Source organism: Arabidopsis thaliana (assembly GCF_000001735.4).
Source record: "Arabidopsis thaliana chromosome 1 sequence".
Classification (NCBI taxonomy): domain Eukaryota; kingdom Viridiplantae; phylum Streptophyta; class Magnoliopsida; order Brassicales; family Brassicaceae; genus Arabidopsis; species Arabidopsis thaliana.
In genome coordinates, this window is record NC_003070.9 from 12,385,986 (window position 1) to 12,401,574 (window position 15,589).

The window sequence follows — 15,589 nt, forward strand, 5'->3', positions numbered from 1 at the left end:
CGTACATTTCGAATCACATGTGCTAATACATGATTTATCAATACCGTGTTGTTTAGCGTGGTTTCGGTTTGTTTTTGTAAACCGCAATTTCAAATAAAAAATACTATATCTTTTTCCAAAACGAAGTTGTTTCGTCTCAAATTTGAGTTTTGAAAACAACACCTCTATTTTTCATTTCTTTCAAATTTGTCCCAGATATTTAGCATAGAGAAATTAATCAGGCAACTAGTTCAATGTCTATTTCCTTGACTTCTGGTTCGATTGTTATCTGCTCCGAGCATCGTATCTGTCAATCTCCGTTGTATTTGAGAACCTCTTCTTCGCAGCCACTTTCCCTCTTTTCCTGTAATAAGCAACTCTCTCTCCACCAGTTTACTCATATCTCACGTACGATCAAAGTCACTGCAAGAAACGCCATGATGACGACGGCGGAGACAATTTCCAGCGGTGTTCCCAACAATACGATGAAGCTATTGTTCGTTGAGATGGGTGTGGGTTTACGATCTGCACGAGTACGATCAAATCTACTCTCAAAATTTTGCGTCTTGAATCGATCATACACTGATGTGAGAGTCGTGAGACTGAATCTTGAAAATGTTTAAAAAACTCGAAACTGGCAAGACTTGACATCTACGGCTATGAAGGCTTGTAAGAATGCAATTTCTTCGAATTCGATTCCTGCTTTTAGAAGAGGTACCAAAACTCTCCGCCTTGTAAGATTGTTCTGAAACAGTCTCTTTGCTCAACTATGAAAGGAATTTTGAACATAATCCAAATGGTTTCTTTGGAAACTGTTGACTTTTAACTTGACTTGGTGGCGTTGAATATGTCGAAGGTTCGATTCCTTGAGTTTCATTTGGAGTAATGAAGTTGCAGATTAAGCTTGGAGTGCCTCATTCTCTTCATCAACAGCTGGATTTGGAGAAGGTAAGAATATCTTCCCATAGGAAGTTCCACAAGTAACCTCTTCTATCATAGAGTTTCTAAACAAAGTTGTTGTCTTTCCAAAAGAAACTTGAGTTCTTTGTTTCAAGTATTGTTGTGGAAAATTGGAGTTGAAATTTTGGCTTGTACTAGATATAACTTACTTTGAAGTTGGATTAAGAATGATTAGCATTGCCTTATTTGATCATGTATAGTGTTGTGGGAATACATCTAATTACTTAGTCTTGGAGTCAGCTTTATCTACCATGTTATCACAATCATTACTTCCTTTTTTGTTTGAGGTGGGAAGATTGTTAATGTAGAGGTGGTGGATGGAGGATTGATTTGTTCAAGTGGCGTTCTAGTTGAAAAAATGGGTGATACAAATGAAGATTGCTATATTGTAAATGTCGCAGTCTATGTCGGCTACTAGTCTATCGTTCTTGTATGGTCGACCCTGGTTTAGCACTGTCATCCTCGTCGATAGAAGAGAAAAACTAGAACACCTCAGTCACTTATAGTTGTAAATTTTGATTTCAAAACCATTTTTGGTTAGTAGGCGTGCATCTATATCACAATTTCAATTTTAAACATTTGTCCGATTTCCACTCATAGGTCATGTTTGTTTCCTCATCTCACTGATGCATCTAGCTGTAGATGCAAAGTGATGTTCGTCTAAGTATAGTTTTGCAGATAAGTTGGATGGAGATGCGTTTGACAAACTCATCCAAAAAAGCCTATTTTATAAGATGCATTCAAATGAGTTTATGTGATGCATCTGAATGCTTTTATAGTTTTCTCATTTTATATTTTAAAATTCTAAATTACTAAAATACCCCTATTAAATTAAAGAATTATTTAATAAATTAAATAATGTTAATACTTTTATAGTTTTCTCATTTTATATTTTAACATCTCTAAAAATTGTAAAATCACAAATATCAACTTTCAATAAAACCGACAATTACGATTTTGGTAGGCAAATTACATTTTCTTGTAAAAACTATAAAAACACGATTTTAGCATAATTATGTTTTCCCGACAAAACCATAGAATCATAGTTTTCTTCCAAAACTATAAAATCACAATTTAGCGAGAAAATTGCATAATTGCATTTTTCGCCAAAACCGTAAAATCATATTTTCTGCCAAAACTATAAAATTCTTATTTAGCGGGAAAATGCTGAATTATTCATTTTTAGTTTTTTTTTACAGGTAAAGTGGTATAAAACTATACATAATAATTAATAAGCAACTTGGTCAAGAATAGGCAACTTGTGTTATAAAAAATGATTTATAGATGTCAAGTCAGAATTAGACGTAACTCAAATTTGGTTGGTCTTTTGGTTTATAAAGTTTGATTGGAAGTCAAATTCACTGGTTTTCCGAAGGCAAAACAAATTTTAACCGTCGTATACTATAAAATATATATTCGAACATGAAAAGGAGAAAAATAATTGAATATTTAATTAATCATAGAAACTTGTCTGACTATAATAAAGGGTTTCAAACTTGATTACTGAACCTATATATTAGTAGCTAATAAATAAAAATTCAACATGATGTGCTCATATGACTCGAGGGTGTGGGTGGACCGATGATCAGATTTTGCAAGGAGAATGCTAGAGAAGTTCCCAAAACTAGCTTGGAATGCTGATGGAGAATTGTCAACACCATTGCATCATGCGTGCAATGCCAACAACCTCGAGATAACAAAAATGCTGCTAGAGATTGATGAAAGCCTCGTAGAGAGGGTCAATAAAGATGGTTTCACACCTTTGCATTTGGCGGCCATGCATGAAATGCTCAATTCCAATTCTCAATGATTTTTCGGATAAGGCTCCAAGATATTTCGACATTCTAACACTAGGAAAAGAAACCGTCTTCCATCTAGCTGTGGAACACAAAAATATACCAACGTTCTATATCGTGGCAGAGAGTCCCGATAGAAACAATCTTCTCCACCAGGTAGATAGATATGACAACACCGTACTACACATTGCGGTCATGTCCAGCTGCTATTCCGTGAGTTTTTTTCTTGCTCTCTTAATTTCTGTATGGAAGCTTAAAAGACATTTAGGTTTATTAAATAAATTGAGCGGAGTTGACTAAACTTACCAAAAACGAGAGTGCATTTTGGCACTTCGTACTTTTTTGGTAAGATTCGTTTGCTCAGTTCCATATGATCTTATTCTTATCATTCAAAGAAGAGTAAATGATACATGGGACCATAGCCACTTTTTATAATCATTCAAAGCAGATATAATTAATCATTCTATTTTTATAATATTAATTAGTAATTTTTGATTAAAGCGTAGGTGATACTCTACATCACTATGATACAACAATAGATCTCTACGTCAAAAACACTCGAGGACTGGAAGCGGTTGATCTTATCAATGTCGACCATGAAGATTATGGTAAGATATCCGGCTGGCTTAGATTTGATGCAAAACAAATGCGAAATCCTATTTGTCCTCAACAAGGAAACCATAACATTGGGAATATACCTGAATATAAAATGCAAATGTTTGAAACCTATGAAGCACCTCCAAGCAAGGAAAGTAACTTTAATATCAATGTATTATCTTTTTTTTTTAAGCTTGTTCGTAAGTGTAGCCACTGACCGGCAAGTCGCTCGTATTATGGATTCCAACTTTGTCAGAGTAGAAGTTTAGGTTTTCTATCTTTGGGAGGTAGTATTGATTTGTTATAGGAGGTTTCTCTAGTTTCGTTTAGTGATTGACTTTGATCATCTTAGGTTTTGAGAGTATTGTTGACATTTTTAGATCTTTAAAATCTTGGTTTAGCCGTTGGAGGTGGATTCTGAGTTGGTAGTTGGTCTTATACGGACAAGGGTAAACGACGTTTATCTTCTAGCATTCCTGATACGTATGTGTCATGACTTTTTTTTCAAAAAACTGTTTAATTTGGGTTACTCACGCGTATAAGGAGGCTAACCGTCTCACAAACGGATTAGCAAACTATGTGTTTTCATTACAGTTAGGTATATTCTTTTATTTAATTACTGTCCTATGTAGTTAAACCGATTATGTTAGAGGATGCTAATGGGACGGATTTTTTTCGTCCCATTCTCATGTAGTTCCTTTATTTTCATGGAATAAATTGAAGGAGACCTCTCTCCAACCAAATTTTTTTTTTACTAGTAGTATAAATGGTCACCAGTAATACTGGTCCAATATCATCAAGTTTCTTAACTATTACTAAATTATTATTTACATATCAAATGCAAATTCCTCACGACGAGGATCTAAATATTGCTTTAAACTTAAAGAGTATAAATCTCTTGGATTTGGCCTGCATATTTTGTAAGTTAAAAATAAACTTGCAAAACTGTCACTAGCGGTGAATGGAATGAATGAACACAAACCCAAACACACAAAACAAGTTTACGATTAAGAAAGAAACGAAAGTGCACACAACATGAGCTTAGACTTTGGAGCAAGCATAGTTAAGCTTTGCCCTTGATGTTTTATTTGGAAGCAAAAGAAACTTGAACATTAACATACACACACATAATGTCCTCACACGGAATGGAAGCAAAGGTTAGACTTGTTGATGTTATCAAGACGTTCCGTAGCAATGGCAGTGTTTCACGCCTCCCTCGACTTCAACACGTCCAGCACACACTGCAGACCCGAAATTCCCCACGCAACAGCTTGTGCAATCAGCATTTGTACCTGGGAACGGGACCGCCCCACACTCGCCTAAGAACTTGAAGCATGCAGCCTCGGTCTCTAGGATTCCTACATACATGTTGACATATTCATCAAGTTCATCTTCACAACATAATTAAACAAATTAGACTCGAGTGGATAATAGATAGCTTCGTGTAATTAATACCAGTGGAAGCCATCAAGAGGACAAGCAAGAGAACGGTAAAGCTGACAGTGTTGAGGTTCTTTGCCATTTCTTTTGTTTTCGCTTTTCTTTTTCAAAACTTAATATTCTTCTTTTTCTGTTATATAAACTTTGACTTGAGTGATAGAAATGCATATGTGTTATGATCTATTTATAGTCGAAACTCTGTAGTTTGTTATAATTGTTTAGCCTATCTTCTTCATAATGTCGCCACAATTGTGCATTGGCTCCTTTTTATATAACATTTTATTTTCCGAAGGTATTTCTTTTTTATTATCATAGACTTGTTTAACTATTTAATCCATAGGAAGGTCGTTGTAAGTCATTTTATGTCCATTTTTTTTATTTTTTAGTTCTAAATAACTATTGTCTGAAATTGATAATGTGGTTGTCATTGCTAGAGTAAACACGAATCTTCGACATTTTTAATTTTGATAGTTAAGCTTTTGCTTTATTAATTCAATTAAAAACTTTAGGGTTTTACAAACATTGCAGCCATCATGTCGACACTATCTCAATTTGTTTGAACATCTTCGTATGCATGTCATGATGTTTTTATTAGAGATAACAATGTCTTATATTTGAAGTTGAGTAAGAATTTAAGTGAAATATCTAAGATATGGGTGTCTTTATTTATTGTCAATTGGTTTTGAGTTGGAAGCTTATAGTCTAATATGGTATCAGATCCCAATCTACATATACCCAACCTAATCCACATCGCGATCCGGCCTAATAGTTGGTGCACCGATCCATGCCCGAACATACCGACATCAATAGATAGAAGAGTTATCATCTCGAGAACATATATTAGGGAGAACAATGTCCCACATTAAAAGTTGAATAAGATATATAATATATATGGGTTTCTCCACTCATTGCCAATTAGTTTTGAGTTGGAAACCTAGTAATAGTTCTGAAGTTATTTGGTTTGATGAAAATCATAAAGAAAGCATAGAAGAGGCGAATTAGCACTATAGAAAATGTCCATTACAACTCAAACCCCCACTCATTGGCAAACTAAACAGATTTATTATACCTACTAGATCATGATGTTTCGGTACCATAATTTTGTAAATTTGATAGAAAAACTAATATGCAAATTAAAATTAGAGAAATCTCTGATTACTCATTGCTAAATCTATGGTTTGTTTGTTATGCGTTAAACTTAACCTTAAAGTCCTTTTGACGCCCAAAGTACTATAAAATAGTTTGGAACGTAAGTGAATTACTCTCTAGATGAGCTTTCGAAAAAGTCCAATAGAGTTAGCGCCTTTATGATTTTTGTAGTTTTGTCTATAAAAAACACTCATAACAACTTTAATTGTAAATTATAAAGAGAGAAAAAATAGAGAAGATAGTCGTTTTTCAACCATCGTCGGTTATAAGATTCCCAACTCTGTCGTTGATTGGAATAGAGTTGATATGTTTTGTTTCTAAGATTGTGTGGTGGTGGCCAGCTGTTTTGAGTCAAGTTCTTTTTTATGTTTCCTTTTCCTACCATTGCGGTTTTTTATTCGCTTTCAATCGGTTAATCTAGAATTTTTCACATCTACTTTGGAAGGTGAAGCGGTTGGACCACATTTTCAGTTTTTTTTTCCACTCGAATTCAAGACCAGAACTGCTCGAGATATGTTTAATTCTTGTTTTTCCTCAATCTAACTTTACTTGAGTATACCTTAAAATTATCACTATCTAGATGGTTACGAAATCTCAAGAGACAGACTCATCAAGGCCGAGTAAGTAAGCATATGTTTCAACTTCAGAAGTCTACTAAGCAAAGAACAAGTATATGAAGATCATAAATTTTTGGTGAGGTTTGAATTTTCGTCAACATCAAAACAATTTATGCCCTTGGAAAAAAAAAACAGTTGATAGGTTTAAAATTTCATTGGTAAAAATTTTGGTTTAGCAGTTTTAATATATATATTTAGTATTTTTCACAATGTGTCTCAAATTTTAGAGTTATGTCTCCGGAGATTTTAACATTTTTTGTTTGCTTAGCTACTTTCCTACGATGTTTCTTTCTTTCCGTTGGCGTATGTAGATTCATCGGTTTTTAAAATAAAGTTTATGATGACAAATAAAAATCAATTTCATACTTAGCACAGTTGTGAGATTAAGCTATATTGATTCATATAATATTGCAATTTTTTAGGTAATGACCTTGTTATAACAATAATAATCAACTTTACTTTATATATATTTTTCATTTATTTAATAAAAGCCTACTATGGTTTGAGGGTCTAATTAAAGTGTTCTACACGCTTTCTTGAATACTGATTTGTAATTATACTAAACGCATTACGTCATAATCGATCCTAATCCTTACTGCAAAACAAAAGATTTATAATTAATGAAAACCAAAACTTGTCGCACAAGTTCAAGTCCATAAACGTGTTCGATCAAAAACCCAACTAGTTAATTACTAGAAGATGTGCTGCATCATATAATCGAATTATTTTACTTTGATGGAAGATAACAAGCAATGGGTGCAGTTTCAATTTTTTTCTCATTTTCTTTTCACGTCTCAACGGGTTGACTTTTAACGGATGCTTCTTGGAAGGGGAAGTAACAAACTTATAATACGAATATATAGTTTCAACCGGCATTGTTAATTTTAAAAGATGACATCAAACAAGTATTTAAAGCAACCCATCAACAGATTAATTCATACCAAATATCAGCACAATTTCTAGCTAGAAAGATGATGATGCAAGAAAAAAGTCACCTTAAATCACTGGAGAAGAAGAAGATGGTTGCACCAATTATCGATGCCATCCTCGCAAACGACGTGTCCACTTTACTCGCTCTCGCAGAGGGGAATCTATCGGTATTGAGGGAGAGATACCACTGGGATTCTCTCGGTGGGACGGTTTTGCATCTAGCGACTGAACTTGGGCATAAGGAAATTGTCGAGGCGATAATTAAGCTTTGTCCTTCTCTAGTCGGTGTTACCAACCTTGATGGCGACACTCCTCTTCATTTTGCTGCACGCTGGGGACATGCGACCATTGTGGCTCAGATATTAGCGTCTGGATATGCTGAGTTCACCCCGGTCAACGGACGAGGAGAAACTGCCTTCGTTGTTGCTTGCCGCTACACTAACCCCGATGTCGCTAGTCTTATATTGGAAGAAACAAGTTCTATCACAATCGGGGAATTTTATGCAACGTTTGTTCTTGGAGAATATACGGGTTAGTGTGTTTATTTATTTACTTATAAAACTATACATAATAAGCAACCAAGGTCATGCAACTTGACAACTTGTAGTGTTACAAAAGAATGTTTTCTATCAAGTTAGTATTAGAGCTAATTATGACTTGATAGTATACGGAACGCGTAACTCAAATCTTGTCTGGTGGATAAGCTTTGATTGTAAGTCAAATTTAGTTCACTAGATTTTTCACAAAGACAAAGCAAATTTTCACTAATACAAAATTTAAATTCGTACATGAAAAAGAGAAAAATAATTGAACTTTTATTAATTCTCTTGAACAAAGTGTAAATAGTTAAGTGTTAAAGACTTTCATGCAAAATCTAGAGGTCGCGTATTTGAACACTTGGGAGGGGACTAATAAAAAATTCTGGTCTCTGGCCTGAGGAGATGTACGGGCGTAGGTCTAAACCTCTTAGTAATTCAAAAAAAGAAAAAAGAACTAATAAATATGAACTCAGCATGTGTTCATGGAAACATGTCGATCACTGTACTGACATGTGTTCATATGATCAGATATCGCAAGGAGAATGCTAGAGAGGTTCCCAAAACTAGCTTGGAATGCCGATGGAGAATTGTCAACCCCATTGCATCATGCGTGCAACGCCAACAACCTCGAGATAACAAAAATGTTGCTAGAGATTGATGAAAGCCTTGCAGAGAGGGTCAACAAAGATGGTTTCACACCTTTGCATTTGGCGGCCATGAAATGCTCAATTCCAATTCTGAAGGAGTTTTCGGATAAGGCTCCAAGATATTTCGACATACTAACACCAGCAAAAGAAACCGTCTTCCATCTAGCTGCGGAACACAAAAATATACTAGCGTTCTATTTCATGGCAGAGAGTCCCGATAGAAACAATCTTCTCCACCAGGTAGATAGATATGGCAACACTGTACTACACACTGCGGTCATGTCCAGCTGCTATTCCGTGAGTTTTTTCTTGCACTCTTAATTTTCGTATAGAAGCTTAAAAAACATTTATGCTTTTCAAATGTATTGAGGGGAGTGGACTAATCCGCTCCGTTCCATATGATCTTATCATTCAAAGCAGGGTAAATGATACATCATACATGGGACGTCATAGCCACCTTGTTTTAATCATTCAAAGCAGATATAATTAATCATTCATATTTTTCCTAATATTAATTAGTATTTTCCTAATTGAAATGTAATAATTCACAGGTGATAGTCAGCATCACTTATGAAACAACAATAGATCTCTCTGCCAAAAATAATAGAGGTTTGAAAGCGGTTGATCTTATCAACGTCGATGATGAAGATTATAGTAAAATATCCCGGTGGCTCAGGTTTGATGCAAAACAAATTCGAAGCCTTAGTGATCCTAATCATCAACAAGGGAACAAAAACATGGGAGTATTATCTGAGTATAAGAAGATGCAGATATTTGAAACGCCTTCAAAGAGGGAAAGTAAAATGCATGCAGAAGCATTGCTGAACGCAAGGAACACAATCACAATAGTTGCAGTTTTGATTGCCTCGGTTGCCTTCACCTGCGGTATAAATCCTCCTGGTGGTGTCTATCAAGAAGGACCCTACAAAGGAAAATCAACTGCGGGAAGAACGTTGGCCTTCCAAGTGTTTTCTATAAGCAACAACATCGCATTGTTCACATCCCTTTGCATTGTAATCCTTCTTGTCAGCATTATACCTTACAGGACGAGACCACTCAAGAACTTCTTAAAACTAACACATAGGATACTTTGGGTGGCTGTGGCATCCATGGCACTCGCTTATGTTTCCGCAGCTTCCATAATCATACCGCATGTCGAAGGAAAAAGATGGTTGTTCACAACTGTTCTTTCTATCTCTACCTTGATGCTCGGAGGTCTGTTTGCGTTTATGACCTATAAAGTCATCAGACACTGGTTGAAGAAGATGACATTTAACCCAATGATGATTATTATGTCAGCGTTTACTTCTATATCCATAGGTGTTGACTGGCTAGCCGCTGGAAGTGACGGCTATTACTTCTACTGACAAAGTGTTTTAAACATATGTTATACCTACATATCTAAGAAATACTTGGATCTTTTTTCAGTTTCTTGCTTGCAGTTTGTAATTAAGTGCACACCGCTTTTTAATTTTCCCACAACTTTGCTTGTATATATCATTCTTGTTATCTCAAATCTAACTTTAAGAATACGAAATTTAAAGCAAGAATGCACACATGGTTTATTGGTTTACTCTGAAAATACATGAAAGTTATGTCCACTTTTAATTGCTGTTTTATTAAGATAAAACAATCGGAAATTACAACTTTTCTCTCTTTCCCGCTCGTTAGCTCTTTATTTTTCTATATTTAAGAGAGAGAGAGAAAAAAACACAGCAAGATAATTATAATTCAGAATAATTAAGAAAATATAAATCCTGGTCAAAATTAGAACTTTTGCTAAACCGAACCGAAATGAAAGATTCTGATAGAAATTGAAATAATTACAAGCCCACGAAATTTACAAAAAGCTTTACAAAATCAGAAATACGTATTGAGGTTTTATAGAATTGGACTAAGCGCTAGGCTTTAACAAAGAGGCCTAAATATACATAAAGTTTTCAGAAGGAACATCTTCCTCATGGTAAACTAACTTCTTCAACATAGCAATAAGCTGATCAAAGTCATCTTGTGATCTGATGAGACTCAATCGCACAAACCTTTCTTCTGATCCAAACACATTGCCATTGCGTCCTGTTATCTTCGCCGCTCTGAAAATCTCATAGCAGTTTGTGTCTTCTGGTCTCTCACACTTCACCCATGCATAAGCTTTCAAATGAAAACCAACACACATACTTATAAGTACCAAACCAAAACAAAAGTCTCACTTTCTTGCATTAGTTAGAAGAGAAACTTACAAGGAGTAAACTCTCTAACTTTCTTGAAATAGTTGCAGTACTCAGGTTTGATTGTCTGGAGCGAGAAACGCGTGGACATGGAGAAGATCTTGTTCAGTGTCTCCCATCTTTTCTTCACAGTTCCATAACCAAAACTGAATATCTCATTGCCTCCATCACCAACTACTACTTTGAGCAACTGAAGAACATGAAGCTGTGTTTCTTTAGAAACTCCCATACTAGTTAAACGTATAAATCTATCCATTTTTTCATAAATAGCTTTGTCCTTTACCAATCCCCACCTGCATCAAGAAAAACTTGTGAGCTGTTGTGACCAAACCAGAACATTGTTTTTAGAGTACTAGGAGGGTAAAAGTAAATCAGTCACCCGAATCTTGAACCAGCATGACCTGTAGTCTTGGAGAGACTAAACAGGCTCAAATCTTCATCAACTGGATGTGTAATAGGTGAGAAATGAGGCCAGTAATAAGCATAATCATGAAGTGTTTTCACATTAGGACCATCAAGAACCGCTCTTTTCAATTTCCCATCTGGATTATTCGGAGATGTCACCACCTCTATAACTTGTGTGATATTATCATTGCGTCCGCTCTGCTTCCACGCAGACGCATTTCCTTCAAACTTGAGATGTGCTGAATCAAAAAACTCTGCTTGGTCCTTGTACATCTGCGCATACAGACTGATCAGACTCAAACATTCGATAATTTTTTACTAATCAGCAGAGGTGATGGCCGGCTTACTTACAGCATAGTATGGAATAGAAGTCAGAAGTCTTGCAGGTGATGATACTGATGAGTTTGTCAAAGACAAGGCATGAACAGCTGCTGCAAGCAATTGTGTGGTACCAGATCCAAAGATTACGAATCTGTTATCTGTAACTGCATTTCCCACTACACTATGAAGTTTTCTAATGACCTTCTCGAGCTCTCGAGACACATATGTCCCATCTTCGTATATATAACTCATCCTGTGCCATCCCGAGACCAAAATCGCGCTTCTCTCTGCTTGTCGCATCCAGAAAGGCTCCAAGAACAAAGGGTCTCCTCTTCAGAATCCACAAAAGCAAAAAAATAACAGTTTTATTCAAAGTTTACAGATTGGTTTGGTCATAATGATCAAGATGAAAAGTTGTTGCATACGAGTTAGCATCGACAGGACAATCTTTGAGAAGAACGGAGCAATCTTTTCCTATGTAGCAATTGTTGCACTCACAAGGAGGTTTCTGGCCGTCAAGGACACCAAGACCATCCACAAAAGCTCTGCCGTGGCCTGAGCATGAAAAAGAGGCTACAGTTTCTGCTTCCGCTGCAGCTCTGTTGGTCCACGTTGGATTCCATGTGGTTGAACTATAATAAAGAATATGAATGGTGAATACGAGATTCAAGATGATTGATACTATAAGAAGTAGCTTCTTCTGCATCATCTTTACTTAAAACCTGCAAAAAAAATTCAGCTTCAACTTTTTGTTTGTATAAAAGGTGGGGATCAATTACAAAGGAATCAAAACAATTGTTAAATGATTCAAATATATATATTCAAGAAATTGAGAGATTAAGACTTTGATAGTGACGATGACATAGTTTATTACGCAACCTTATAACGTCCACATAAAGTTTAAGTTTCAGTAACTATCCAGTGATAGATTCAACTTAAAAAACAATTTAAATGTAGAAGTTGATTAACAAAAGAGAATGACATTTTTTCTAGGAGAAAAAGAAAGAGAATCAAGCAAAAGATACGTAAAGAATCTAAATACTTCATCTTCAACAAAACATCAAGAGACAAGAATGATGTAGACAACACAGATAGAATCTAACTGTTTAAGATAGAATCTAACTGTTTAAGCATTGTGACTCTTTTGGCTTCTCTCTGAAAGAATCTGCTTTGTCTTTTCCAAAACACCAAAGAAAATTGAACCTCCAATACCTATCCACAATACCCTTGGACCCATTCCCTGTAATACAGTGTCTCAAGTTTGTCAACAACTTTGCACAAACATGAGAAACTGTGTATTCCTAAAAGAGAATTGTAAGAGCAGAAATTTGGTTCACCTTCCACAAAGCTGATGAACCTTCTTCTCTTATTATCGTCTTAATGCAATCCGAAACTCCTTTATACTGAGTTCCTGAGCCCTGCCAAATTTCAAAATGAAAAGTCGGTAATATATTACTGGAGCTTCTATTCTCCTATGAAATGAATCCAAGAATAACAATTCTCTTTCAGTATTTTGTGTATTTATCGTTTTGACATACCTGAACCATTAATCTGGTTTTGATAACATCAAGAGGAGTGGTCAAAACTCCAGTGACAGCACCAGCAAAAGCACCAATCATCGCATTCTCTGGATCATTTAGATCTCTTCTTGCCTGTTCTAAACAAATGGATATCACACTGTCATTTGCCTGCAAAATCGGATGTTCTGTTACTTATCATTGTAGCAACAAAAACTTACAGCCAACTTGTATCCAATTCGTAATTGCTCATAAACACAAAACTGGAGCGCGTCAAAAGGCAAATCTCGCAATAAGAAGGATCCATAACCCTGCATGTTTAGGAACATATTACATTACATGGAGCTTTTGTTGTCTGTTCATCTTAACCTCAAGGTGTGCCTGCTACAAATAAAATAGTAAAACACTAAAACCATAAATCAAGAAGTAACAGGTATACCGCATACATGCCTCCAAAGCCCTCCTTGGCTATAATAAGGCGAACAGCGTCAGGGGCCGAAACAAATTGACCAGTCTGCATCCGCTGTTTCACAACCTGTTGAAGTTTCCATTAGCCTACACAAGTTTATAGCCAACACACAAGAATAAACAAAGAAACAAGAAGGAAGAGACTTACTTCTGTTGGTACCCGAACAATAGATGAAACAGCACCTCCTAACGCACCTGCAGCCTAATTGAGCTTATATAACTCGCTAAGACATATATACTTTCTAACAGAGCATAACTAGATTCTAAGGGCCTCTGTCTCAAATGAGTAAGTCTTAAAACAAAATGGTAGCAAGACTAATATATACAGGTCAAGCAGGTCAAGAAGACATTCATCTTTCTCCAGCAGATAAACTAACACTTAAATTAGATTCAGGATAGTTTTAAGATAATACATACCAAATGTGCAACCGCACTAAGATTATCTGGTAAAACCTTTAGCAGCTTCTGTTTGGTTGGTTCATATACACCAAAAAATAGAGCCGAAGCACTACACATGAAGAAAAACATTGTTCATTTGAAGCAAAGAGTCACAGGTTTTCAAGTTGATTGCATATATTTTTCCTTCTTTCATTCTGACTACATACTTACGGTAAGACACCGACAAGATTTCCACCAAGACCAGAGTATAATCCCTTCCATATTATCTTTCCACCATCCCGAGCTACCTAACCATGTCAAACCACTATAGTTAGCCATTGTAAGTCAAGCATTGGTCATAGTCTGACTCTCATTACAATAATAATAAAAAAGAGCTTATGTTGGATGATAACACACAAATTGGTTTGAGGAGAAACTACCTGTATTCGAGTTTTGATTGTATCAATTGGATACAAAGCAGCTTCCACCACAACACCAGCTAACCCTCCTGTTATCAGAGACTCTGCAAAACAACATCTAATGAACTTTAAAAACAAAGATCGGATCTTTCAATAACAAAAGCACATGAAAATCTGTTTGCAACCATACCATAAAGGACACGCAAGAAATGGCATGGATCATCTTGCTTAACACAGATTGCAGCACAACTATTGATCTGGTTCTTGATAGGATCATTGATACTCTTGAATGCTAAAGCATCTACAAGTAACATACACATAACCAATCCACACAAAAACGTACATTTAGTCAATTTTTCAATCTTTCTCTAATGGAAGAACAAAAGGCATAAAAAATCAAACCTTTCTAACACTAAACGCTACTAAATTCAATTTTAGAGGTGGGAAATTTGTTACCAGGCATTGCTGTCTGAGATCGATCTATGCTACTGGAAACAATGTCACTATCCATCTAAAACCATTTAAGAAACAAAAGGTTAAAATTAAGCTGAAGAAGAAGATTTATTCAGGAGCAGATAATAAAGAACCATACGTGAGAAGACGAAGATCTAACCAAGGTAGAGAGACTGAGAGAGCAACAGAAGCCAGAGAGAGCTTTCGTCATAAACCCTTCTCTAAAAGGCAAAAATATTACTATTCAAACCGAACCGAAATCACCAATTCCCGGTTTGGATGAATATTAAAATAAATTAATACAAACCGGGAATTGGTTACGATTAGAATTGTAAAAATAGATTGTAGTTGATCTAAACCAATCCAACTTACGAACCTAGTGAATTGGAAATTTGGGTAGGAATATTTTTACCCGAATAATCTAACTCAGAAAAACACAACCTCAACCCAAAAAAAAATAGAAATACCTTGAAAACAAATATAAACTGACTAAACTTCAAATATAACGAGTAAAACTTGAAAATAGATAATATCCATAAACTATTCGAAAAAATGGCAAAACAAAATCAACAATCGCAATTCTAAAAATTGGTATAATCAGTAATTGATTTTCTAAATCTGAGTATGGATAATTTTGTCAAAACTACAAGAAAATCAGATAAAAAAAATGGTATCAGATACATAATGGATTCTATATTCCAATTAGTGTTTGTAATTGTCGTAATTACTTATGTATCCTTTCGATTTAG

General features: G+C 35.4%; 6 protein-coding genes and 1 pseudogene across 12 annotated transcripts; 4 read left to right on the forward strand and 3 right to left on the reverse strand.

Annotated features, from left to right (window-relative positions):
* The first annotated feature begins 181 nt into the window (after positions 1-181).
* On the forward strand, positions 182-1,687 carry AT1G34044 (annotated as a pseudogene). 3 transcript variants are annotated; one of them is made up of 3 exons: positions 198-693; positions 836-927; positions 1,235-1,658. The 3 variants fall into 3 exon arrangements; another variant differs by having other exon boundaries at positions 182-927; positions 1,235-1,687; another variant differs by having other exon boundaries at positions 182-693; positions 836-1,687.
* Positions 1,688-2,609: 922 nt separating this feature from the next.
* AT1G34046 (Ankyrin-repeat containing protein) lies at positions 2,610-3,462 on the forward strand. Its single transcript, NM_001160920.1, has 2 exons — positions 2,610-2,948; positions 3,242-3,462. Exons 1-2 carry the CDS (start codon positions 2,688-2,690, stop codon positions 3,272-3,274), a joined length of 294 nt encoding a protein of 97 aa, NP_001154392.1. The 5' UTR covers positions 2,610-2,687; the 3' UTR covers positions 3,275-3,462.
* Positions 3,463-4,252: 790 nt separating this feature from the next.
* Positions 4,253-4,930, reverse strand: AT1G34047 (Defensin-like (DEFL) family protein). Of its 2 annotated transcripts, NM_001198206.1 has the most exons (3): positions 4,788-4,930; positions 4,516-4,690; positions 4,253-4,436 (listed from the first exon to the last, which is right to left on the reverse strand). In NM_001198206.1, the coding sequence occupies exons 1-3, from the start codon at positions 4,852-4,854 to the stop codon at positions 4,340-4,342; spliced, it is 339 nt and encodes a 112-aa protein (NP_001185135.1). In that variant the 5' UTR covers positions 4,855-4,930; the 3' UTR covers positions 4,253-4,339. The 2 variants fall into 2 exon arrangements, with proteins under 2 accessions (NP_001185135.1, NP_001031138.4); NM_001036061.4 differs by having other exon boundaries at positions 4,253-4,690.
* AT1G34049 (uncharacterized protein) lies at positions 4,463-5,164 on the forward strand (the record flags this gene model as incomplete). Its single annotated transcript, NM_001333082.1, has 3 exons — positions 4,463-4,489; positions 4,771-4,842; positions 5,159-5,164. The coding sequence occupies 3 exons, from the start codon at positions 4,463-4,465 to the stop codon at positions 5,162-5,164; spliced, it is 105 nt and encodes a 34-aa protein (NP_001321922.1).
* A 2,276-nt stretch (positions 5,165-7,440) lies between these two features.
* Positions 7,441-10,209, forward strand: AT1G34050 (Ankyrin repeat family protein). Its single transcript, NM_103127.2, has 3 exons — positions 7,441-7,999; positions 8,536-8,951; positions 9,206-10,209. Exons 1-3 carry the CDS (start codon positions 7,510-7,512, stop codon positions 10,019-10,021), a joined length of 1,722 nt encoding a protein of 573 aa, NP_174667.1. The 5' UTR covers positions 7,441-7,509; the 3' UTR covers positions 10,022-10,209.
* Positions 10,210-10,411: 202 nt separating this feature from the next.
* On the reverse strand, positions 10,412-12,433 carry AT1G34060 (Pyridoxal phosphate (PLP)-dependent transferases superfamily protein). Of its 2 annotated transcripts, NM_103128.4 has the most exons (5): positions 12,031-12,433; positions 11,636-11,936; positions 11,259-11,557; positions 10,892-11,172; positions 10,412-10,802 (listed from the first exon to the last, which is right to left on the reverse strand). In NM_103128.4, the coding sequence occupies exons 1-5, from the start codon at positions 12,312-12,314 to the stop codon at positions 10,576-10,578; spliced, it is 1,392 nt and encodes a 463-aa protein (NP_564435.1). In that variant the 5' UTR covers positions 12,315-12,433; the 3' UTR covers positions 10,412-10,575. The 2 variants fall into 2 exon arrangements, with proteins under 2 accessions (NP_564435.1, NP_001321766.1); NM_001333083.1 differs by lacking the exon at positions 12,031-12,433 and having other exon boundaries at positions 10,435-10,802; positions 11,636-12,001.
* A 9-nt stretch (positions 12,434-12,442) lies between these two features.
* Positions 12,443-15,051, reverse strand: SAMC2 (S-adenosylmethionine carrier 2; the record flags this gene model as incomplete). Of its 2 annotated transcripts, none has more annotated exons than NM_103129.5 (12): positions 12,443-12,845; positions 12,943-13,023; positions 13,144-13,257; positions 13,344-13,433; positions 13,562-13,657; positions 13,739-13,792; positions 14,008-14,098; positions 14,200-14,276; positions 14,409-14,491; positions 14,578-14,688; positions 14,844-14,898; positions 14,980-15,051. In NM_103129.5, the coding sequence occupies 12 exons, from the start codon at positions 15,049-15,051 to the stop codon at positions 12,732-12,734; spliced, it is 1,038 nt and encodes a 345-aa protein (NP_564436.4). In that variant the 3' UTR covers positions 12,443-12,731. The 2 variants fall into 2 exon arrangements, with proteins under 2 accessions (NP_564436.4, NP_001322412.1); NM_001333084.1 differs by having other exon boundaries at positions 12,450-12,845; positions 15,001-15,051.
* Between the last annotated feature and the right edge of the window lie 538 nt (positions 15,052-15,589).